At 44.6% G+C, this 26331-nt stretch overlaps 1 protein-coding gene across 1 annotated transcript in view; it reads left to right on the top strand.

Annotated features, from left to right (window-relative positions):
- The first annotated feature begins 361 nt into the window (after positions 1-361).
- Positions 362-26331, top strand: part of PITPNB (phosphatidylinositol transfer protein beta) — a 79034-nt gene continuing 53064 nt past the window's right edge. Inside the window, exons 1-5 of the mRNA XM_075898908.1 lie at positions 362-440; positions 10921-10951; positions 13132-13277; positions 21213-21304; positions 22437-22444. Coding sequence (XP_075755023.1) covers positions 421-440; positions 10921-10951; positions 13132-13277; positions 21213-21304; positions 22437-22444 — 297 coding nt within the window. The 5' untranslated portion in view covers positions 362-420. The remainder of the gene's footprint in view (positions 441-10920; positions 10952-13131; positions 13278-21212; positions 21305-22436; positions 22445-26331) is intronic.

Raw genomic sequence — 26331 nt, 5'->3', positions numbered from 1 at the left:
ACGTTTTCGAGGCGGGGGGGGTGTCTATGAAGCGGTTGCTGAGCCCCGGGGCGGGGGGGCCGCCGGGAAGCGGGGCCATGAGGCTGTCACGAAGCCCCACGGAGCGGGGAGGGGCGTTACCGGGCGTTCGAGGGGCCCGCTCTACGGAGTTCGCTCCGCCCAACTGGGCGGGGCAGCGCAGGGCGCGGGGGCTCGCTGATTGGCGGAGGCGCGGCGCTCGCGGGGAGCTGTGCTGCAGCGGTTGGTGAGCCGAGGAGCTCGCGGTTCCCAATTGGATTAGCTACGGGGAGGCGACTTGGACTGAGGCCGGCCTCGGCCATTGGCTAGTCGGGGCGGGCGACGGATCCCGGAAGCCGCGCGGGGAAGACTGGGTAAGTGGTGCCGGTCGCGCCTGCGCACTGCGGCTCTGCGGGCGGGAAGATGGTGCTCATCAAGGAATTGTGAGTGTGGGGCTGGGGAGCGGCCGCGCCTCGCACTGATCGTCCGGCAGGGGCAGGGCCGCCCCTCCCCCTCCCCCTCCCCCGCCCGGGCTCCGGGCCCGCTCCGGGCAGGCCCCGCGCCGGCTCCTCCGTGCCCCCGAGCCCTGCCCCCGGCCTCTGCCCGCCACCCGCCTGCTCCCCCTCCCCGCGGGGCCCCCGCCCTTCACCTCTGCGCCTGCCCCGCTGCCCGCCGGGCCCGGGCCCGCTCGCCTCTGCCCGGGGCACCGCGGCCGGTCAGGGTGTGTCTGGGAGCGGCCGAGCGAGTTGTTTTCCTCGCGACGCAAGTGACAGCCCGTGGGCCTGGCTGCCACGCGGGTGAGACGTGTCTGAGCCGTGAGCCGGGGGAGCCTGAGCCTGCCCTGCCTTGTATTCTGGTGTAAACTGAGCCTGGCTTCACAGAGGGCAGGACTGAACGAAGTGCTGAAGCACGGGGGCAAGTTCGTGCACCTGGGACACAGCTAATGTTGTGGCAGCCTTTAAAAAAGGTGAATAGGATGAACCGAGTAATCGTAGGCCTGTGAGCCTAAGACGGATTGTAGGCAAGATACTGGAGCAGCTGATGCTGCATTTAGTTACCAAAGTAATAAAACAAAGTGATGTAATTTATACAAATCCGTATCAGTTTATGGAAAAAATATTGTCAAACTAACTCAAGATCTATGTTCATGAAATGACAGGTTTAGTTTTGTAAGGTAGCAATGTTGATATATTTAGGTTTCTGTAAGGCATTTGACTTGGTACTGCATGACACTTTGATTTAAAAGCAATAGGATAAAATTATCATGGTACACATTGATTAAAAACTGAATAACTGTTAGGTTTCAATCTAATTGTAAAGAGGAGTCATCATCAAGCAGCTGGTTGCCATTGAGGTCCTACAGGATATGTTTATTAATGACTAGGAAAAAAATGCAAAATCATCACATGAAGAGGGCAGGTCACTGGTACAAAATGACTGTGATTGTTTGGCACAAACAATATGTATTAAATTGACTACATGTATACACCTATGAACAAAAAATATAGGGCATAGTTACAAGATGGGGGATTCTGTCTGGGAAGTAGTGAGTCTGAGAGAGATGATTTTTTTTTTTTTTTTTTTAGTGTTGAGGAGTGTTGTGATAGATAATCAGTTGAACATGAACTCCCACTGTGATGCTGTGGCCAAAAGAGCCAGCTAATGCAATCTTCAGGATGTATAAACAAGGAATCTCAAGTAGTCATGAAGAGGTTATTTTATCCCTGTATTAAGCACTGCTCTAGTGCTTCTGGAACACTGGTTCAGCTCTCATGCTGACAATGTAAGAAGGACATTGACAAATTAGAGCAGGACAGAGAGTAGCCTGGAGTGTGACTTAAAGGATTAGAAAGCCTTCCTTATAATTATAGACTCAAACTCTGACTATTTAACTTAAAGGGAGGTTAAGGGGTAACTTGATTAGTCTTTGAGTATCTACATGGAACAAATATTTAATAATGGACTCTTCACTGTAGCAGAGAAGTGTCTAATAATATGGTCCAAAGTGTAAATTTTGACAGATTAATTAACCACTTCAACTTGTGGATTCTCCATTACTGACAATTTTAAAATCAAGGTAGGATATTTTACAAAAAAGATGCTCTAGGAATTGTAGGGAAATTCTGTGGCTTGTATTAACAGGAAGTCAGACCAGATGATTACAATGGGCCTTTTTGGCCTTTGAATCCATGAGTCATTGGTTTGTTCAGAATTGTATTTACTTAGACATGAGCAAGTCTTAAAATATCATGGTGAGCATGGCCTAACAATTGTCAAACAGGCAATTATGATTGTATTTCACATATTCTTGCGTCCTTTTTCATTTTTTGAGGCAGGAGAACTAACTGGAGGTTTCTTCTCTAAAGGAAAGAATGTTCTTTTGGTATCACTGGGGTTTGTTGGCCACATGTTTCAAGCAATATGTCAATTTATCTCTCTTGTTTATAGGGAAAAATGTAATGGTTGAGTTTGTTTTAATAGGCTAGTGCAGACACAGTTCCATACTTAAAGCTACTACTTATGGTGGTGTTTTACCTGTTATGCTCCTAGGACTGCCTTTACATAAGAAACCACAATAACAGATTGGGCTGAATAACAATTGTCAGATGCAAAGACCAACTGAAACATTTTTCAGTTTCACTTTCTTAGATTAAAAACTACATTTTCTATTTGACAGTGTCTGTGTGCCTACCTTCTCTTAGAGCTCGTTAATACAGCAGTGGCTTAGAGTGTTAGTTTTGCTCCAACTCAGTGGGTGTGGATGGCATTGACAGTGGCTGACTTAAATGTGATAGTTCTTTGTATTAAAACATTAACCCTTTTCACCTGTCCAATGTAATCTCAGACTTAGTGTGGGGAGGCAACATCTGAAATATCTAGTAGCAAATTTCCTCATTCCCACATTATGGTGAGATGTCTCTTCCTCACCTAATAAACCATCTTGTTAGTCTTTAAAGTGCTACATAGTTCTGTCTTTTGCTTCAGCTAGACCAGACTAACACAGCTGCATCTCTATCACTATTTTTCCTCTGCTAGGCATTGTCCTGAATTTTGGTTTGTTGAAGAAATTCATGTTGTCTTGAATAAATTTTCCCAAATGTTGCATTTCAAAGAGCTCTTTGGTGACTTGTTTAATTAAAGGAACATACTACTTTCTTGTATATATCATAAACTTCTGGCCAGATTGTTTACATTTGGAGCCTCTGTTTTAGCTTTAGGTATGTCTGAAGAATTTATTAAATGACTTAATGCTGTGACAATTTAAGCATTATTTAGCAAATTCCTTTGTCTGGCAAAATAGTGCTGAAGTGTCAAATGTGAACTCCCTGCCAACAGTCATAATGTACAGAATAATGTTTCAGTTAATTTCTTTATAGCACAGATACTGATAATGTAGTTGATTTGGCTGCCCTCTTGTGCTTTACTGTGTGCTATCCACTCTTATTAGCTCTGTCTCCAGGAGAAGGAAGTTTCCTCATAGAAATGAACATTAAAGACTGTAAACTCAGAGCATCAGTACGCTTGGGAGTCTGCTGGAGAGAGAGAGAGAGAGAGAGAGAGAGAGAGGCTTAGACTCATCTAACAGTTCCCTTCTAAAGGAACATGAGTAATCAATCAGCTAAAGAACCTTCCTTCTTACAATAGCAGTTGGGAAAGATTTCATAGACTTTAGGCCTCAGTGTTGGCACAGTGACTCATGGATGTCTCTGCTTGAAAAGAACAGTTTCATTTCTCTTCTTCCAACTGACCAGTGCAGGCTTGTTCCATATGTTGTTTTCCAATGGCTTTTGTAATATAGTTTGAAGGACTCAGTTATGGGGCAATCACGATTTACTATGGGAGAGTGTACCAGATTTTGCTGGTGATGCAGTGATTTTTTTGGGCTTAATTTTATATAATTCCACAGAGTTATGTGCTCTTGGACTCCTCCAAATAATTCCTTTGTTCTGGTGTTTATACCCATTCAGTGCAGTACAATATGGTACAACTTCATTTGCATTTTGTATTTGGCACAAATTGTTCCAAAATGTTTGGATTAAGTTTCATAACTGTGCATATCATGGTATGGTATGACATAAGATTTTTTTGACAAAGCAATTATATTTTCTTTTAGCATAAGGGATTATTTCAACCTGTTAACTGTTTATACTACATTTATCAGAATGTATGCCAGTTTAAAATTTTAAGCAGCCTTTCGGTGCTTGAGATAAGGATATTAAAATACAAATAAACTGGGGATGTTTGAAATTGGTTATTAAAATAACCGTGGGACCACTAAAATTCTTAAGTTACATGGTTACTCAGTGCCCTCCCCAGGGATGGGGCTGGCAATGAGTGCACTCCCAGTTCCTTGCCTCACTCCTGGGGAGCCTTCTGCCACCAGAGTCTTCTGCCTTCGATACAGAGGCAGTAGCGTGGAGCAGCAGCAGCAGCCCCTGTCCTCGGGGTGCCTGAGCTTGCTGGAGACAGAGGCTGCTCTGTGGGACACTGGAGCAGCTTCTTTCTACAGGCAGCTTGGGCCCTCTGCGTGAGTCTGTTTTTTAACCAACTCCCCAAACAGGCTATTTCCCACCTGCCACACTGCACTGCTGCCTCTGAATCAGTTAATGATCCTGGTTTGCATTTGCTACCTCTTTCCTGGGTAGCTGCTATCCAGTGTTCCCTTAAAGCTACACAGCAGCACAGCTTCACAGGTGATTAATCAGCCCCACCCAATGAGTTAGCTTGGTGCCCTGAGCCTCTGACTGGGCGGGGCTGATTAATCACTTGGGAAGCTGTGCTGCTCCACAGCTTAGAGGGAACATTGCTGCTAACATCCCTAAAGTAAACATAAGAGGCCAACCAAGAATATCCAAATAATTGATTTCCAAAACAGTACTGCAAATTAATCCTATCAACCCATCTTCCTCTGTTGGGGGTGAGGTAGTGAGATGAACCAGAGGAGTACCCAGAAAACTAACAAATCTGAGGAATGGCCAGGAGTGCATTCTGGAGTAAGCAGTACCACCTTCTCCTATTTAGACTAAAGAGGCTTCAGTTTAGCATGTTTGATGCTTCTAACCACAGTACTATACAGAGGGGATGGGCTGTCACTTAACTAGCCATAATAACTTATTTTATTAACCATTTTGCAGATCAAAGGAGCACTTTGAGCTCCACTTGGGAGTCAGTAGGTGGACTGATCAGCTGTAAAGTGTGCTCCCTGCAGGAAAATCAAATTAGCAAGTGGACAGCCATGTTTGCCATTCACATGAAATTACAAATTGTCTCAAGATCTGTGATCATATGTAGCATGCTGCAATAATCTGACCTCAGGGTGTCAAATACGTGCATTGTTTTAGCAAGGCCTACATCTGATAGTCACTCTTTGGGTAGAGATTGGGGTGTGGAGGTTGTGCTTTTGGACAAAACTTAGATCTGAGGATTAGTCCCAGAATTTATGAAGAACTGTGTATTGTGTACCTATGAGACAACTGGACAGGCATTGGTAATTTCAGCAGTCAGGTGCCCAGAATTGAACATAAAAAACATCCTAGCTGTGTCTGCATGTAACAGGTAAAGTAACAGAGACAGTCTTTTCCTTGCTGCAAAATGATGGTGGTGTCACTGCTTTACTGAGGATGTCAATGTGTAGTCAACTAGGTGATTAACCGGTATGCCTGGGCTTATTGATTAATCCTATCGGCTACACATACTGACCCCCCCCCACCTCTGTGTTAGAGGCAGCACGGTGAGGGGGAGGTGTGAGACAGTGCCTGCTCCCCTGGAGCTGCTGCTATTTTCCTATCCTCACACTGCTGCCATGGAGCAGCCTCTGTCCACAGGCCCAGGTTCATCACAGACACTCCAGAGGCTGCTCCCTGGGATGCCAGTGCAGCTAGGGTCTCCTGCATACAGCAGCAGCAGATGGGAGCTCGTCTGCATAGGGAGCTGATTTTTAAACTGACTCTCTTGCAAACCAGCTCCTGCCTGTCACCCCATGTTCCTGCCTCTCATACAGAGGCAGCAGTATAATGTGGCAGGGGGCTCCCGGGAGTGGGGCTGGAAGTGCACTGGCTGCTGCCTGTACCCCATGGGACTATAGAATAATCATGTAACTAATAATATTTGGTGCAGTTACATGGTATTTAACATCCCTATGCTTTACATATGAACCAAAATTTCATTGGTCTTTTTAGCTGTTCCATCTCATTGCATATGTTCACCTGGTGTCCTCTGTCATTTGTTGACTTTGGAATTATTGCTCCCCAAATTTCTCCTTACTATTCACTGTTTCAGAATATTTTCTCCTGAGGTATTTATTAGCTGTATTCCCAAATGGAACCTCATTTTATGTTTTGCCCTGTTACGGGGTTAGGAGAATGAGTCACTACAGTGAGATTGTTTAAATTAATTATGGTGGGTGAACTGTTATATTTTAGGACATAATCTGGTTTCTATTACTTAATGTTTTATTTGTGTAGATTACCAAATTATTTTGCCTTTAGGGTGGAAATCTGTTCTTGGTTTCTGCTTGAAGGTGAATTTTGGGAAAATACAAGCTGAATGCTTTAAGCTGTGGGATAGCATAAGTGCTCTGTGTGGGAAGGGGAATTTCAAACATCTTTATACAGCTGATGTAGAAAAAAGAAAACTATCTATGGAGATTAAAACACTAGCTTGTGGAGTTGAGGCAAAGGTGAAATAATAAGTATTTATAAACCACTTCTAAAGGTTTTGAAACAAATGATAAACTACATAGTAATAAGTCATCAAGACCATAAGAATCATGCAAGAGTTCTGAAGGAACTCAGATGTGAAATTCTGGAATTAACAACTATGGTAACCTGTCCTTAAAGCATCCTCTCTACCAAATGACTGGATTATAGCTAATGTCATGCCAGTTTTTAAAAAGGACTTTAGAGGTGATCCTAACAATTACAGGCTGGTAAGTCTAACTTCAGTGTTGGGCAAACTGGTCAAAACTATAGTAAAGAACAGAATTGTCAGATACTGAGTGTGTGTCTAGACTACAGGGTTTTGTCGACAGAACTCAGCAGTTTTGTCGACGGTGGTAAGCCTCATTCTACGAGGAATAGCGCCTTTTGTCTATAGAGTTCTGTCGATAGAAGGCGTTATTGCACTGCACTGTCCTTTATGTCTACACTCTCATGTCGACGAAGCTTGCTTTGTCGACAGAACTGGATATAGTCTAGATCAGTGGTCCCCAACCATTTGGGGTTGCCGGGTGCCCGGGGGCGTGGCCATTCGCCCACCGGGCGCCTGGGGCCGGGCCCCCCCCCCATAGCCGCATTCCCAGGGCCGGGCCCCCCCCATAGCCGCATTCCCGGGGCCGGCGCGCTCCCCTCAAGTGCCGCGCGGCCGGCGCGCTCCCCTCAAGTGCCGCGCGGCCGGGGCTGGCGCTTCCCCCCCCCCCCCCCAAGCACCTCGCGCCCGGGGCCTGCGCTTCCCCCATGCGCCGCGTGCTCAGAGCGCAGGCGGTCAATCCGTGGCGCCCCCAGGGGCCAGCGCTCACCATGCGCCCGGGGCCGACTCCGGCACCGCACAGGCGCCATGTGCCCGGGGCCAGGCCAGCCCTGAGCACTTGGCGGGCGCAGAGAAATACCCCCGCGGGCGCCATGGCGCCCACGGGCACCGTGTTGGGGACCACTGGTCTAGATGCTCTTTGTCAACAGAAGCTTTGTCAACAAAGCCTCTGTCGACAAAAGCTTGTAGTCTAGACGTACCCTGAGATCAATATAATTTGTTGGAAGAATCAATATGATTTTTGTATAAAGGGAAATTATACCTCAGTAATTTACTCGAATACTCTGAGGAGGTCAGCTAGCATGTGGGCAAGAAGGATCTAGTGGACAGTGTGTAGATTTCCAGAAAGTCTTTGACAAAGTCCCTCACCAAAGGCTCTTAAGCGAAGTAGATTTTCATGGGATAAGAGGGAAGGTCTTCTCATGGATTGATAACTTGTTAAATGACAGGAAACTAAGTGTAGGAATAAATGGTCAGTTTTCAGAATATACAGGGGAGACAAATGGATCAGTCCTATTCAACATACAGGCAGTCCCCGGGTTACATGGATCCGACTTACATTGGATCCCTACTTATAAACGGGGTGAGGCAACCCCGCACTAGCTGCTTCCCCCCAGCAGACCAGGGAGACACGGAGCGGCTTTTCTCAGCAGACACCTCAGCTTGAGAATAAAGGACTGAGGGAAGTGAGGTGTGGGAGAATAAAACTGAGCTCTGGAGAAATGTTTGGCTAGAGTTTCCCCTACTATATGTACCAGTTCCGACTTACATACAAATTCAACTTAAGAACAAACCTACAGTCCCTATCTTGTATGTAACCCGGGGACTGCCTGTATTCATAAGTGATCTGGAGAAAAGGGTAAACTGAGGTAGCAAAATTTGCAGATACAGAACTGCTCAAGATAGGTAAGTCCACAGCGGGCTGTGAGAAGCTTTAAAAGGATCTCACAAAACTAAGACTGAATTTCACTTGCCATTTTCTTCCCAGAGTTGTTAAATGCAAAGTAATGCCTATTGGAAAACATAATCCCAACTATATATACAAAATGATGGTGACTAAATTATCTGTTACCACTTGAGAGAGCTTGGAGTCATTGTGGATAGTTCTCTGAAAACATTCACTTGACGTGCAGTGGCAATCAAAAAAGCAAACAGAATTTTGAGAATTGTTAAGAGATACATAATAAGACACTGAATATTGCCGCTATATAAATCTATGGTAATCCCACATCTTGAATATTGTATGCCAATGTGGTCACCTCATCTCAAAAAGATATATAAAGTTCCAAGGGGAGGTCTAGGTTGGATATTAGGAAAATTATTTGGAGGGCGGTGAAGCACTGGGATGGGTTCCCTAGGGAGGGGGTGGAATCTCCATCCCTAGAGGTGTTTAAGTCCCAGCTTGACAAAGCCCTGGCTGGGTTGATTGAGTTGGAACTGGTCCTGCTCTGGGCAGGAGGCTGGACTCGATGACTCTTGAGGTCTCTTCTAGCCCTAGGATTCTATGATTAGCATTAGAACAGGTTCAGAAAAGGGAAACAAAAATGATTAGAGGTATGGAATAGGGATATAATGTTTAATTAGTTAACTGGTGTGGCCTGGAGAAGCCATGTTTAACTGATTAAATGGTAGGGCAGAGGGGATCCTCCCCATCAGCTGAGGTTGGACTGGAGTGGCTCCCCTTCCAAGGAGGGGCTGCTCAAGCCTGGCTGCTGCTGGCCTTCACCCTGGCTCCCAGCTACTTGGCTGCGGGTGAGGGGGCTGCTCCTGGGTACCAGTTAACTGTTACCTGACTACCTGCTAACATCCCTAATCTGCAACAGTTCCTGTGTTCCACAAACTTACACAAGTTTTTACTTGCAGGAAATCAGTAACATTCTGTTGTAGGATGCAGTTCTTCTCAGTAGTAACTGATGTGCTGTAGTTTTAATATCCCAATTTCACAGAGTGCCCAAACAATAGGAATAAAAAAAATGGAGTATTAATCCATGTCTCCTTTTCACGTAAATGTTGATAAAGTACCCTGTATTTAAATTAGGTTTTAAATACAAAACCCCCCAAACTTTCATTCCCTTTACTTGTCAGGAAAAAAAATCCATATGTAAAATGCAAATTTCTTAATGCAGTGTTAAGTTGATCAGTTCTTAGGTAACTTTTACGTTCCAGATAATTGTGATTTTTTTTTTTAAGGCTTTTATAGCAATATTCAGTTAACTGCATTGCACATGTACTTTCAGTATAGAACTGAATTAGTCAATACTGTATGTATTAGGGATATTAAGAAGCATGTAATTTTATTCATGTAGTCGGCATATTTTGTCAACTACACAATTAATTGATAAGGGTTATCACTGCAAGCACTCAGTCCCAGCTTGTGCCAGGTCCAGCAACTACCCCTGCCATAGCTCTGCATAAAAAATCATTTAGGAGCCAGTGGGCAGGCAGCCCAGATCAGTCCCAGCTCATGCCAGATCCCAGGAGCTACTGCTGCTATGTCTCTGCAAAGAAAGTATTATTGCAAAGCTGGAGTGGGGATAACTGCTAGGTACCTAGCACAAGCTCGAACTGAGCCAGACTGCTGGGGGAGAGAGGGATGCATATAGTTGGTAGCATAAACCGACAAGCTTTAGCTTATTGGCTAATTGTTTAACCAACTCCACTTTTAGATCTCTGGCATGTATATTGAAGCTTAATTGTTGCTGTTGAAATATTAACATTTTTTATATTTGTGATTGTAATTCTGTTATATTGGATGTATCAATGCTGTTTATAAACTACCTGTCCAGTCATACACTGCCGCTTGCTCTCCCAAATACAGATTGCTTTTTACTGCATTTACTTTTTTCAACGAGTACTTAAGTTTCAATAATTAAAAAAATCACTGCAGTCAGATTTGTGGTCATTCTCATTCATTCTTTTACTTTGCATCTGCAGTAGTGTATTTTCATGAATCTCAGGGTATTGTGCATAAGCTTCATTGCTGTTCTACAAATGAGGAAGCAGGTCCCTCAATTCAGGATGATGGTGGCCCAATATGTAAAGGAGGTCAGACTCGATGGTTTGGTCGTCCTTTCTTGCCTTAAATTCTGACTTTTGCAAGTGATTTTTGCATTTGATGTCACTTCAAGTTAATGACAGAGCTGGATGTAATTCTTGGGTCTCTTTGCTTCTCTCCGATTTCAACCACTTAAACTTTTTTACTTACAACAAATATTTAACATGGGGTTATACTTGGCTGGTTGCTTATGTAATTTTGCTTTATAAAAGGTCAATGAACATTATTCATAAAATGGCAAATTTAATTTCTTTATAAAGACTAATATAGGTATTGCGTATGGAACAGATGACTTATTTAGATTTTATTTTATGCATTTACTTTGTTCTTTTCTCTTTCAGCCGAGTGGCTTTACCATGCTCCGTGCAAGAGGTATGTAATATCTGCCTTTCTTGTTGGGCTTTTTTGGTCTTATTTTAAAAACTGATTAACCTGGATCCCAATGTGTGTTGTACTGTGCATACACTAGAACAGTGGTCCCCAACGTGGTGCCCGCGGGTGCCATTTATGTGTGCCCGCCGAAACATCTGGGCTGGCCCCGCCCCTGGCGTGCAGCACATGTGTGGTGCCGGCTCAGGGTGTGTTGGCAGCCCCTATACCCGACACGCGGCACATGCGTGGTGTCAGCCCTGGACTCGGTGCATGGGCGGCTCCTAACCCCGGTGCGCGGCACATGCACGGTAAGGTGCATGGGCGGCCCCTGCCCTGGGCGTGCAGCATATGCATGGTGCAGGGCGTGTGGGTGGACCCCACCCCCGAGCGCGCAACGCATGCGTGGCCCCACCCCTGGAAGCATGATGCCCGGCAGCCACGAAAGGTTGGGGACCACTGCACTAGAACACCAAATGTGAATTACTGTTCCATCAGTCAGTCTGAGCAAACTTATCTCAATTCAATGATAGGGATGTCAAACTTCAACTATTTGACTAATCGAATAGTCAGTGCAATTTGCATCGACTATTCAATTAGTTGATAAGGGTGCTTCCACCTTTGAAGTGTAGCAACAACCATAGAGCTGTTCCTACACTTCAAAGGCAAAAGTGCTGTGGGGAGCACTGAGCCAGCAGGGGACTCAAGCAGTCCGTGCTCCCTGCAGCATTTCCAAGTGGCAGCACTGCAAGGAGCCCAGGGTCAGCTAGGGACTCTGAGCCCCCAGCCAAACCCAGGCTCCATGTGGCGCTGCTGCTTTGAAACGCTGCAAGGAGCCATGTGTCAGGCTTCATTCAGCATTTCAAAGTGGCAGCGCCACATGGAGCACAGGGTCAGTGGGGGAGTTCCACGTGGCGCTGCTTCTTTGAAATGTTGCTTGTAGCCTGGGCCAGCTGGGGATTCAGTTGGCCCAGGCTGCATGCCGCAATTCAAACTGGTAGTGCTGCGTGGAGCCCCCACTTCCCTTCCTCTTGCTGACGCTTTCTGATAGAAGCATTCTTGATCTGCCTAGTGAGACTCAAGATTGTATGCTGTTATATGAATGTGGAACAAAACACAGCACTGTTTGTTTTAATAATCCATTAGACATATTTTCCCAGAGTTTTGTCATTCTCTAGTGCTTGGTTTCCCAAACTGGGGGATGTGCTGAAATTCCAGGGGAGGAGGGGGAGGGAGGCAACCCCCCACCTGCCCCAAGTTTTTTGTCCCCAGTCAGCTCCTTTTTTTTCCCCTCCCCCCCCCCGCTCAAGTTTTGCTGCTATTTGGGGGGTGTGTGAGAGGGGGTTTCTCAAATCAAAAAGGGGGGCATGATGCTGAAAAGTTTGGGAACCACTGTCTAGTGCAGTGGTCCCCAACCATTTGAGGTTGCCGGGCGCCAGGGGGCGTGGCTGTTCGCCCAACCGGGCGCCAGAGGGCGGGGACACTTGCGCGCCCGGGGGCGGCCCCCCCTATAGCCACATGACTAGGGGCGGCCCCCCCCCCCCATAGCCACATGCCCAGGGGCGAGGCCCCCCATAGCCATGTGCCCGGGGCCGGCGCTCCCCTCCCCTCCCCCGCAAGCACCGCGTGCCCGGGGCCGGTGCTCTCCCCTCCCCCGCAAGCGCTGTGCGCCCCAAGTGCCACGCGCCCAGGGCCGGCGTTCCTCCCGCCAAGTGCCGCGCGCCCAGGGCCGGTGCCCCCTGGAAACGCCACGCGCCCGGGGCTGGCGCTCTACCCCCGCCCCCCAAAGCGCCGCGCGCCCTGGGCTGGCACCCCCTGCAAGTGCTGCACGCCCAGAGTGTGGGTGGCCAATCCGCAGCGCTCCCGGGGCCGGCGCTCACCATGCGCCGTGTGCCCGGACCCAGCTCTGGCACTGTGCATGCACCACGTGCCTGGGGCCAGGCCAGCCCTGAGCACTCGGCGGGCGCACACAAATGCCCCCGCGGGTGCCATGGCACCTGTGGTCACCGTGTTGGGGACCACGGGTCTAGTGTATACTTTCCTTATAGTAAAAATGTCAGTTCACTTACAAGAAATTATATCCATACAAAGTTTGCTGGTCAAATTGAAATATCTCTACTCTGACACTCTACACAGTGTTCTGTTACATTTTAGTTTTGAAATTTTGCATCTCTTAATTTCAGTATCAAGTTGGGCAACTTTACTCTGTGGCAGAAGCTAGTAAAAATGAAACAGGAGGTGGTGAAGGAATTCAAGTCTTAAAGAATGAGCCTTATGAAAAGGATGGTGAAAAGGGACAGTATACCCACAAAATCTATCACTTAAAGAGGTAAGGGATGTATTTGTTGTCTTTCAATGAGAGAAGTACTGCCCATGATTTCCCAGCTTTTTTTCATCATGGAAGAGTACTACATACTTTCAGTTCTGACCAGGAAGTGTTTAGAGCCAGTTGGGAATGTTAAGAAGGGTAGTAGGCAAGAAGAGGAGCACACCACAAAATCAATCTGAATATTAGGAATGTTGGCAAACATTTATTTTGTAAAAGTGTAACTGCTGTGGGAGGTAGGGTTGGTAGGAGGGGCAGGTGACTGCAGAGCCTGCATTTGCGGGGAGCCAACTTAAAAGCCTGTTCCCTATAGACACTTGGTTTTCACCCTCCCCCCACTGCCTCTGATACTGTAAATGATTACATGCTAACATCCCTACTGAATAGACCAAAAAAAAGTCAGTTTTAGGCACTTTAAAGAAGAGTTTCCTCTGAACATAGTTCATCACATTGCTCATGTTAAACACATGAGTTTTAACAAAGGCTGTGATATTTCAGCCTATGGTTTTGTTAATGAAAAAAATTCATGGCAGATTTATATACCTGTTAACGTGTATTTTTGACATGACTTGACTTGATACTTTTCCCTGTTTAATGTGAGCACTTCCTCAGCTAGGCTGCAGGTCTCTGGTCAGTTCCTGAAATTGGGTTATATTTGCTGCCAGTGAGCTTTGATTTGTTCTTTTTACCAATAAGGAAATGTCTTTTATCTGAGGTCATTTTCTCACATACTGTTTTGACACACATGCACCAGTGTGATATTTCTAGTATAAAAAGGGATTTAATATCCTGGCTGCAGTTGCATTCAACTTGTATTCTTGAAAGGAAAGTGATCATTAATATTTGCTTATTAAAGTTGTTGCTGGAATCTTGCCACATCTGCCGAGACTCCTAATCTAGTTTGTCCTTGTCACAAATGTAAACAGACTGTCCAGTGGATCAAAGAGTACAGTTCTATATCTAGTACACTTTTTTATTTTTTGAATGCTTAAATATAGAACAGAAGGTTGTTGTTAAAGATGTAGAAAAAAATGGCTAACAAACAAAATTCTTGAATAGAACTAGTTCTCTGCTGATTGATAGGTGAAAGTCTTCAAAGTTACCAATACAGTTTTCTGACCTAAGAAATTCCTCATTAGTTATCTGTCATTTGCATGCATAAAGCAGATTTCGGTTTCAAATAAGCCCATTCCTTGTGCTCGGGTTCTATTTGTTAGGTGTAGGCAGTACGGAGTAAGGAAGGGCAGGGCTGCACCGCATCATAATCCCTGGTGGAACTGTAAAGAAGTTGGGACAGTAAAGACTCTGGCTGTATTGGTATCTGGGGGCTGTTCTGTTGCTGGATTTTGGAGGGAGGGGATTGCTGGTCTCTGTGTTTTGAGGCCTCTTACAGCCCCCTCTAGCATCCTACTGCTGGAACTGAGTTGTGTAGGGATTTCTTTAACTCTCCTGGATAAATCTTCTTTTGCTGTTGTCTGTATTGTTAACATGCTTGTTAACAGGTATTTTGAAATAAATTACCAAAATGATTGAAACGAGTGATTTTATTGCTATTTTGTCAAAGTATGAATCTTGCCTTTTTGCACAGATTTCCCCCCAGGAATAGAATGAATGTGTTTACACTCATATGTATATGTCACTTTCTGCGATACTTGAGACTGCAGTTCCAATTGTTTAACCTTCAACATTTTACATATTTAAAACTAGAGCTGGTTGAGCAAAACTTTAATGATGTAGCTAACCCTCATCTACCAATTCATGAAGAAAATTTATGAAGAAATTATTCATGACCGTTTGATCAACTCTGTAAAATTAAAAAAAACCCAATAACATATAAAGCAAAACCATTGCTGATATTTTGTCATTGGCTCTCAATACCATTAATTATGAGGTGACTAAGGGGGGAAATGATAGAGGTATATAAAATCATGAGTTGTGTGGAGAGGGCCAATAAAGAAAAGTTATTTATTAGTTCCTATAATAGAAGAACTAGAGGACACCAAATGAAATTAATGGGGAGCAGGTTTAAAACTAATAAAAGAAAGTTCTTCACACAGCGTGTAGTCAACCTGTGGAACTCCTTGCTGGAGGAGGCTGTGAAGGCTAGGACTATAACAGAGTTTAAAGAGAAGCTAGATAATTTCATGGAGGTTAGGTCCATAAAAGGCTATTGGCCAGGGGGTAGGAATGGTGTCCCTGGCCTCTGTTTGTCAGAGGCTGGAGAAGGATGGCAGGAGACAAATTGCTTGATCATTGTCTTCAGTCCATCCCCTCTAGGGCACCTGGTGCTGGCCACTGTGGGCAGACAGGCTACTGGGCTAGATGGACCTTTGGTCTGACCCAGTACAGCCATTTTTATGTTCTTATGAGGTGTTGCTGACATGATAGTAGAGGGGGTGAATATAACTTCTTTCCCTCCCCCCAGCCTGTGCTTTTTCAATGCCTGGTGTGTCTGGGGGAAGCTGAGATGTCACTTCCAGTACAGAGCTGGAGCAGGAGTCCAGTTGGTTTAAAACAGGGAGCCTCTGTCGGGGTCCTGATGGTTAATGCATTTCTTATATAGCTATCTGCTAGTCCTCAGTTTGTGCTATCTAGGGAAAGAGGGTGTGATAAAGGCTAATATTTATGGGAAATTCAGGTTGTGATAAGTATTTGTTAACTTTTAATTTAGTCTTTGGTTAACTATTTTTCTAGTTTGGACCAGTAGCTGCTCCTAACTGCAGTTGCTCTTAAACTCAGTCTTTTTAGTGACTTTTTTTGCTTGTTAGTGGTGCGTAGCATTTCGGGTGTGTGTATCTTTTGTATTAAAATCTAAGACATTTTGTTCAGCTGGCTCACAACTGATCCTTAGGTATGTTTCCTTTTGGTGGAAGAGATTGGTACTGAAAGTATTCCGTGTAAATTGGGTGAACTTAATTTGATGTCTAAATGTTAGAAGGGTAGCCAGATCTGCATGTGTCTGCTAGTCGGAATACTTCGGTAGTAAAGTTTAGCAACACCTTATCTATTCACTTTAAAAACAGAAATCTCATGTTTGCTATCAAACCAATCAAATTGTGTTTTGCTATCCAAGATTAAAATTGTTCATCAGATTTTTTTTTTTTTTATTGCAAAACAGTTTCCAGCTAGGCAGCATGAGCCAAAGCATGAGCTGATCAGCTGGAGCTAACTGTAAGCATATGGAAATTTGTATACAGAAATTGATGTACACGGTTGCTATAGCTACTGTGAAGTTGTTAGAGTATATTTATTGGGTTGACTCTTGCTGGCCCATCTCCATTTAAATCTGTTTCAGGCATGGAGGTTGAATAGTTGAAAACAACAATACATTATTTTGCCATTTGTTCTGGATCTCTCCCATCTAGTCAGTCACCAATGACTTCTACAGTGAGAGTGAGTTTGCACTTGAGCAATCCTGGTGAAGAGGTGATCTTCACTTACCAGTAATTCAATAGGGAAAGGATGACTCTTCCATTCCATTTGAGGCAGAAAGATGGTGACTGAGTGATTGTTCAGAGCGTTGGACTTAAGCAGGGTTCCTGGCTTTGTTCTTGGGCCCCTTCATTCTTATCTCTGAGTAGCCAGAGTTGTTTTCTTGATCTAACAGAGTATGGGACACCGAAAATATTTTCCATTTAAAAGGAATCTGTTCAGGAATAGGGCATCATTAAATGCTGGAGATAATGAAATGTTTGTATGGAATTCAGACAGGCTATAGAATTACATTTCTTTCATAAATAAGATGGGACTTGAATCTTTCACCTTGAGAAATCAGAGATAAAATCCAGACTGGAGAAATGAGTTCAGTAGCACTCTAAACATATAGCTGATAATGTCACTCTCAAATACTATGTTATACGGGATTAATTGGTGTGGAAAGGAATAACTAACTCCTGGAAGGTTGTTGCAGGGAGTTCTTGAAGTGCATGGGCAGAGCTGAGTGTAGATGTCTATACTGTACCGAGCCGGAGTATATATTACTGATTACAATTGTGTAAGCTACAAATTGACATGTGGTCTTAATTTTTTTTTTTAGTGATGTTGGGACTTCTGATCCATTATGATTAATGAGATCGTCCTCAACTGTAGATAGAATCTCTACTGCTGCAGGGCATAAATCAATGACCAGCTGTCTGGGGTTCAGAAAAAAACCCTTCTCTTTTGGGGTTCTGTGCTTTACTTTGAAGCATCTGATCTGCCCACTGTTGGGGAGAAAATTCTGGATTAGGTGGGCCTTAGGTTTAACCATGCATGACAATTCCTATAGTAGAAATTTGATATTTACTTGGAGACATATTGGGATAATTTAGTTAATTCCTAGCCACATTCTAGGTCAGAGCCACCTGAGCTACATGACTTCATCTGTGTTGTCATGTCATGCTGCTAGAACAAGGCTGGGCAAAATATGGCCTGGGGACTAGGTCTGGCCCCACAAGCAACCAGATCCGGCCCACAGAGCACCCTGCTGGGAGTCTCAGACACACATCTGCTGCAGTTTAAAATGCAGTCTGTGCAGCTCTCTGCTCTGCAGGCAAGGGGAAGCTTTGTGTGATCTCCTCATCCTCGGCCTAATGCTCAGCTCTTATTGCCTGGAAACAACCAACCAGTAAGAACAGAGCCTAGCCAATCTCTCAGCCCTTATTGTCTAAAAACAACCAGTCAATAGGAGCTGAAAGATTGGCCAGGAGTTGGGGAGGTAACGCAAGCCTCTTCCTCCTCCTGGAGCTGAGAGCCATGTGGAGGGAAGAGCCTGCAGTTTCAAGTGGTCTGGGGATGCAGCAGGCAGGGAGTTCACCCTGCCTTGGAGATGCTGCAGGATTGCTGGTCAGGAGACACTTAAGTGCCTCACAGCCAGAGGCTGTCTCTGGCACCCCAACCCTCCTGCACCCCAACTCCCTCACTCAGGTCACCATCCAAACCTGTACCCCCTTGCCTCAGGTCACAGCTCCCTCCCAGATCCTGTACCCCCAATACCCATCCCCAGGCCAGAATCCTCGTCTACACCCAAACACCTTCCCAGACCCTGCACCCCATTTCTCTGACCCAGGCCTCAACCTCTTCCTTCACCCAAACTCCCTCTCAGACCTCACACCATCTCCTGCGCTAGGGATGTAAGCAACTGATTGACTAGTTGACTATCTGATAAGCAAAAGCACTAGTCAACTAGTTGCTTCCTCCCCCCCCCCCACTTGCTGCCTCTATCTGAAAGAGGAAGCAGGATGGGGGCAAGAGGAGAGGGGTTCCCTCCAGCTCCATGGGAGGGGGCTGGGGCACAGTGGCATTCCACCCAGTGGGGCTCTTATACATTTCAAAGCAGAAGTGCCACATGGAAGATAATGGAGCAAGTAATTAAGGAAATCATCTGTAAACTCTTGGAAGGAGGCAAGGTGATAGGGAACAGCCAGCATGGATTTGTAAAGAACCAAACCAAGCTGATAGCTTTCTTTGATAGGATAACAAGTCTTGTGAATAAGGGACAAGCGGTGGATGTCATATACCTAGACTTTAGTAAGGCGTTTGATACGGTCTCACATGATAGTCTTATCAATAAACTAGGAAAATACAACTTAGATGGGGCTACTATAAGGTGGGTGCATAACTGACTGGATAAGCGTACTCAGAGTAGCTATTAATGGTTCACAATCTTGCTGGAGAGGTATAACAAGTGGGGTTCCGCAGGGGTCTGTTTTGGGACTGGCTCTGTTCAATGTCTTCATCAGCTATTTAGATATTGGCATAGAAAGAACGCTTATTAAGTTTGCAGATGATACCAACATGGGAGGGGTTGCGATTGCTCTGGAGAATAGGGTCATAATTCAAAATGATCTGGACAAATTGGAGAAATGGTCTGAGGTAAACAGGATGAAGTTTCATAAAGACAAATGTAAAATGGTCCACTTAGGAAGGAACAATCAGTTTCATACATACAGAATGGGAAGCGACTGTCTAGGAAGGAGTATGGCAGAAAGGGATCTAGAGGTTATAGTGGACCACAAGCTGAATATGAGTCAACAGTGTGATGCGGTTGCAAAAAAAAGCAAACATGATTCTGGGATGCATTAACAGGTGTGTTGTAAGTAAGAGGCGAGAAGTCATTCTTCCGCTCTACTCTGCACTGGTTAGGCCTCAGTTGGAGTCTTGTGTCCAGTTCTGGGCACCGCATTTCAAGAAAGATGTGGAGAAATTGGAGAGGGTCCAGAGAAGAGCAACAAGAATAATTAAAGGTCTGGAGAACATGACCTATGAAGGAAGGCTGAAAGAATTGGGTTTGTTTAGTTTAGAAAAGAGAAGACTGAGGAGGGACATGATAGCCATTTTCAGGTTTCTAAAAGGGTGTCATAAGGAGGAGGGAGGAAACTTTTTCATCTTGGCCTCTGAGGATAGAACAAGAAGCAATGGGCTTAAACTGCAGCAAGGGAGGTTTACGTTGGACATTAGGAAAAAGTTCCTAACTGTCAGGGTGGTCAAACACTAGAATAGATTGTCCAGGGAGGTTGTGGAATCCCCATCTCTGGAGATATTGAAGAGTAGGTTAGACATTTATCTATCAGGTATGGTCTAGACAGTATTTGGTCCTGCCATGAGGGCAGGGGATTGGACTCGATGACCTCTTGAGGTACCTTCCAGTCCTAGTATTCTGTGATTCTATGGAGCCTGGGGCCGGTAGACTCAGAGTCCCCCACTGGCCCTGGGCTTCACACAGCATTTCAGTCTTTGAAATGCACAAGAGCCCCTGCTGAGGCCCTTGTACATTTCTAAGGCAGAATGCTGTGTGGCACTTCCACGTTCGAAATGTAGCAACAGTCGAAATTCCATTGACTGTTCAATTCGTTGATTAATTTTAACATCTCTATCCTGCAACCCAGTCCCTTACCCCAGGTACCCTAATGCTCCCAACTTCCACATGTCCAGACCCGCACCTCCTCCAAAGAAAAGTGCAGCCTTTGACCACTTTACAAATTCTTGGAGTGGCCCCCCCACCAAAATTATTGCCCACCTCTGTGCTAGAGAGAGAAGCAGTTTCTTTAGACTAGGGGTGGGCAATAATATTTAGTGGCAGGACACTTGGATAAGTGATCAAGGGCAGCACTTTTATATGGAGAGGTCATAGAGTCTGGGATAGAGGTTGGATGTAGAAGGGTGCTCAGGGTAAGGAATTGGGGTGCAGGAGAGGGTGCAGGGTCTGATAGGGACATTAGGTGAAGGAGAGGCTTGTGGCCTGGGGCAGAGGATTGGAGTGCAGGGTCCAGGAGGGGATATGGGTGCAGGAGAGGATTCTGGCCTGGGTGAGAAGTAGGACAGAGTGCATGTTCTGAGAGGAAGTTGTGACCTGGGGCAGGGGAGAGTGGGGAGAAGAGTGTTGATTGGTGACCTAGGGCAGGGAGGCGCTTACATAGGTAGTTCCCAACAACAGCCCAGCGGTACCCTCAGGCAAGCGCTCTGCCTGCTGCAGCCCCACGCTCAAAGTGGCTTGGCTATTCCATGTAGCTCTCTGCACCATCTGCCACAGGGGAGGCTTGTGTGCTGCCCATTCTCTCAGCCCATTGGTCGGTTTCCGAGTAGTGTCAGATGGTGCAGCCAGCTACTTTGAATAATGTGGAGCTGCTCAGTGCCCAAGGGTCCCTGTGCATCAAACTGCTGGCTGGATTAAAAGGCTTGGCGAGTAGTTCTTACCCACCCCTGCTCTGGGCAATGGTGTATACTCTATTTGAAGAGAAACGAAAGCTAAACTAAATTTGACTGATATAATGCTGCTGAAAATATGCTTAATTGGCTCACCGACTTTAGGCATGGTAACATTATTGCATTTCATGCAAATTAAACTGATTGTTTATGCATCGTAATTTTTAATATGCTTAGGCAAAATTGCTAGAAATCTGTGGAATCTCTTTCACTTGGCAAAGCTGTAACAAATGTACAATATTTTGCTCTTCACAGTAAAGTTCCTGGATTTGTAAGGATGATTGCTCCAGAAGGCTCCTTGGTATTCCATGAAAAGGCTTGGAATGCATATCCATATTGTAGAACAAGTAAGCTTGCTCTGACTTGATTATTAATTTTTTGCTTTACTGCTTAACAACACTATCAAGTGGTTTAGGCCCCCAAAGTTTTGCAGCTGGATTGAAAATATTTTATAGGTAAATTTTTGTCAAACCTCTTGGCTGAGCTATGCAACCATCAAAGACATGACAACTTAAGTTAACCAGCAGACTTCAATCCCAAGACATCATAAGGTGGTAGTGCATGATGTCCCTAGTACAAGACTTAAGAGCCTGACTAATATTTATTTCCAAGTTCAGGATAAAACCTGTTCGGAAATAAACATTACAGTTCCTAATGGCTTCTACAAATGAGCATAAAGGTTAAAAATGATAATTATAGATACCATTAACAGTTCTTTGATTTGATGCAGTATTCATATGTAGAGTCCAGAAAGCTTTTTCTTCTTTACAGGAGATGTTGCATAAAGCAGATTTCATTCAGATTGCATTTCTGAAGCTTTGATTTCTTTAAGTTTCAAGAATGCTGTCCATTTTTATTTTTTGCCATCTATTGTGTCAGGGAGTATCTAGACTACATGGGTCCATCAACGGAGCCATGTAAATTAGTTTATTCGGCATAGTCAAAGAAGTGGGGATTTAAATAATCCCCGCTTCATTAAAAATAAACATGGCCGCCGCGCTGTGCCAACGATCAGCTGATCCGACACAGTCTAGACATGGATCTATTGGCTGGGGAAGCCTTTGCTGACTGATCCTGTAAACTTTGTTTCACGAGGCATAAGGGATCGGTCAGCAAAGGCTTCCCCAGCCGACAGATCCGCGTCTAGACTGCCACGCTGTGTCAGATCAGCTGAATGTTGGCACATAGACGGAACCATGTAGTCTAGACACATCCTCGGTGTGTTTAAAATACCTTAAACCATACTTCATCTTATTAACAATCTGGTTCATAGAAATATGCTGATAAATGAGGTTTTTGGGGGGTTATCTTATTGAACAACGGGCTTTTAATGAGAGATTGTATTATACCTTCTGTATATAACTCGGTCTGTTACAGATTGCTTTAGCATTAAAACTTTTGTGACAGATCTGTTTCACACATTAACACTATTTTGAATGCTTCCTTTTCCTTTTTATTGCATGTTCATCTGGCTTTCAGTTGTGACGGTGAGTACCTGTATTATTTGTTAAATATGTTTTTTAATGTGATTCTTGGTTATTAAAGTTGTAACTGACTTTCTGATGCTCCATAGCTGCCAATTCAGACTCTGCCTTAATTAAGATTTCACCAGTCAGAAATGAGAATTTTCAGATCCATTACTTGCTAACTTGTCTTCCTCAGACTTATTTTCCTTTTTATCGTGTGCTCCTCTCATTACTCACTCTGCTCTTCATCATTCCTCATATTGCAACAGTACACCATGGCTAAACTCATTTAATAGCTGAATACACAGTTTAAAATGTCAGGAGTTCCACAGGAAGATATCCGGGAAAGGGAAGAAATTGCCTTGGGGTCTATTTCCTGCAAGTCTGGTATTGCAAGCTAGCTTTGCCTTTTTGCTTCAAACACGCTCTATGCGATTATGGCAGGATCTGGGCACGTGTTCTGTTTGAAATGGGCAGCTAGTACCTCTGGAGGAGCTTTCGTCCCACCAGAGTAGTAAGTATTTTCATGGATAGCCAGAAAGCCTGCACCCTGTCTATTTCAGTGGTCTTGTATGGTAAGGTGATCATGGAAACTAGTGCTGAGGAAGGCCAAATGTGTGCCCCAAATGCAAGTACATAACATATGCCATTAGGGAAAGCTGAAGTGAAAAGCCCCTCCAACTTAAAGTATTCCCAGGCAATCCCCCCAAGATTTCATTTTTGCCATAATCCTTGAAAAGGGTAAAACTTCCAGTTATAAATATCTAAGAAGCGTCCACTGTATTTTATCTGAGTTATTACTCTATTCCCTGCAAAAGGCCAAATTAAGCAGACTGTACATTAGGAATGTAAAGGGTTAACAGGCTAACCACTTACCCAATAAGCGTATGTCTTGCCAAGATGCTTACTGGGTAACAGGTTAACTGGCAGCCTGGCCTGGCCTAAGCAGTCCCTTGCCTGCAGCCTGGCCAGAGCATTCTCCTGCCTGTGGTGCTGTGCTCCAGGATTTAAATGGTTAAATTTAAATTAACATTTTAAATGTTCATTAACCTCATTCTGTACATAGTCACTTGAACGTTGTTTCTTGTTGGATTCACTCACTTTGAATTTAGAGACGGAAAATACTTGAGTCTTTGAACTTACCAGAGACAGAATACTGTGTTAGATGGAGCACCAGTCTGGTTTGGAGTGGCAGTTCTTGATGTGGTTCCAGTCCAGAGCTAGCTGCTGCATATTCATGCTGAATGTCTAGCCTATCATATAATCCTTCAAGTTAAGTGCAGCTCTAGAAGGGAAGAGGATTAGTTCTTTCTCATTTGATTTATTTGGTTGTGCCCAAGAACTCAGATGTCTCTTCCGTGAATGTAAGCATGAAATACTCAAAATAGTCATTGCACTGAGCAAAATTGGTATGCTAAGTGGTAATGGTTTAATGTAATGGACACACAATTGCTATTGTCATTTAATGGGAGTTTGTGTAACCTCGTGCATCACTTTGCAGATTTGTGAAGCACTTCTCACTGGCAATGCAGTAAAGTGCATTTTAAATTAATAGTAGATTTTTATAAATGAGCAGCTTCCTTTGATTCTTGTTTGGCCCATGCTGCAACATTGCTACTCAGTGTGGTACAGCTCGACTAGTCAGAGTAAGAACAGCACCAGCAGGCTTTTTAACAATGAGCTAAAATCAAACAAATAAGCCCCTCTCATTAAAAACTGTTGTAGTGGTGTTTAAACCTGTTTTTGATCTCTTCTATAGAATACAGCCACTATAGCTTGAAATTAGACAATTGATGATGGGATGCTTGGCAGAAATACTCCCTGCCAGCATTTGAAAATATAATGGATCATGTCTGTAGAGATGACGCTGATACTCACTCTCAAGACAGGGCTGTCCCTACAGGAGGCATGGGGCTGGGAGCAACTTCCCATCCCCCCCCCAGTGCCGCAGGCCCAGGACAACTCTGCTGCAGGCCCTGCTCCCACCACTGTTCTTTCCCCTCCCTGAGCAACACAAGCTGGAATTTATCTAGGGGGCCTGGCAAGAATTGGTGTATTGTCCCTCCCCCCCCCATCCTTCCCCTTGCACTCACTACAGTGGCAGGAGCCAGAGCTAAACAGCAGCCTGCTCTGGTCTGCAGCCGTTTCCCAGTCTGCTGCACTCTACTTCACTGTAGTGGTGGGAAGCGGAGTGCCTCAGCCCCAGCCCACTTTCCTGCCATGGTGAGTTGGCGGGGCTCCACCTCTGTAGCTACCCCATACCAGAATACCATGGGCCTGTGGCTAACAGAAGGGCTGTCTCATCCATAGGACTGTTGAGGTGGCTGCTGCAAGGTTCCCCCAAAGCACGGGGCCTGGGACGGTTGCCCCCAAACTGTCCTCTGGACTGAATGGCTCAGTTCTCAGAACTTACAGCCCAACATTTAATCCACTCTGAGATCTAAAATATTTGTAAGACACTGAGATGAAGATACCTTATCATCCTTTGAGCAGATAATGAATAATCCAGCAAGGAGTATGTTGAGTTTTCTCTTACCGAGAAGGGCTGGAGACTTGGGAATGTTTTGAATGACCTGACCTTCTCATTGGGAAGCTTATATTAAATCAAACTCTACTTCTGTACTGCAGAACATTCCTTCCTTTTTATATATGCCTTGCCAAGAGCACAGTGTTCTTTGTGAAAGTAACATCAAAATAATAGTTAGCTCTAATTTTAAAAAGTGTGTTTCCTAACATATAAAACTCCTTCATTTGCCACATTTTTTTCCAATAGGCAGTTTGTCAGAAAGTTAGCCGTATGTTGGTCAAATCTATAGGGCTCCTTGTATGGGAAGAGCAGAGTAGTAACTCTGGCTCACGTGCAAAAATTCCTATTCCTGATTAGTGAAGTCTGGTTCATTTAAATTGGTTTAACCCAGAATCTGGATTGGTATCACAGAAACTTTAATTAACCTCAACTTTAATTTTAAACTAGTACTTGCAGTAATGGTGCATCTCTCTTCAAAAGACTGTTATTTTTTTGTAAAGTGCTTCGCCTTTTTTCTAATCTTCTATCATCAGAAGTAATGCACATTTGCTTGACCTGTTCTCTGTCAAGCAAACTTCAATTCTGCATCTGAATTTATTGTGGAGTCTAAGAAAACAGCTTGGGTTTCACTAAAGACCAGCTAAACAAAGGATTGCAGATGGGGCTATAAAGCAAGTTTAACCTGACCAATCATAGTATTGTGCACATAAAGGTGCATGTTCTCTGACTTGGTTAATACAGGCAGTCCCCGAGTTACGCGGATCCGACTTATGTCAGATCCGTAGTTACGAACGGGGTTTGCTGCCTATCTCCCTGGTCTGCTGGTCTCCTGGAATCAGCTGGTCTCCTGGAATCAGCTGCTGATCAGTTTCAGCAGCAGCTGACTTGGGGATGCCTGGGGTTCTTAAGTTGAATCTGTATGTAAGTCGGAACTGGTGTCCAGATTCAGCCTGTTGAAACTGATCAGAGGCTGATTCCAGAAAGCCAGGGGCAGAGCAACTCTGCCTCGGGCTTCCTGTAGTCAGCCGCTGGTCAGTTTCAGCAGTGGCTGAATCTGGACACCAGTTCCGACTTACATACAGATTCAACTTAAGAACAAACCTACAGTCCCTATCTTGTACATAACCCGGGGACTGCCTGTAATGGACTGCCTGTAACTCCATTCCTTTCTACTCTGTGGAGGAAGGAAGTTTCATGATCAGCTTTGTTTCATAGTCCCTGTATTTTATCACATAACTTAAAACATTGAAAATTCTTCAGGGACATTTCCTACTCTTAGTGCTGTAGGAAAGATCTCACACCAGAATAGTATTTTTGTATGAAACCTTTTGTTGAGATTTCTGTGGTATTCAGTCTTATAAATAAAAAATAAAATAAAATT

The sequence above is a fragment of the Pelodiscus sinensis genome, chromosome 15 (genome assembly GCF_049634645.1).
Source record: "Pelodiscus sinensis isolate JC-2024 chromosome 15, ASM4963464v1, whole genome shotgun sequence".
NCBI lineage: Eukaryota > Metazoa > Chordata > Testudines > Trionychidae > Pelodiscus > Pelodiscus sinensis.
Note: the sequence above shows the minus strand (reverse complement) of the source record. Positions and strands in the feature narration are given on the sequence as shown.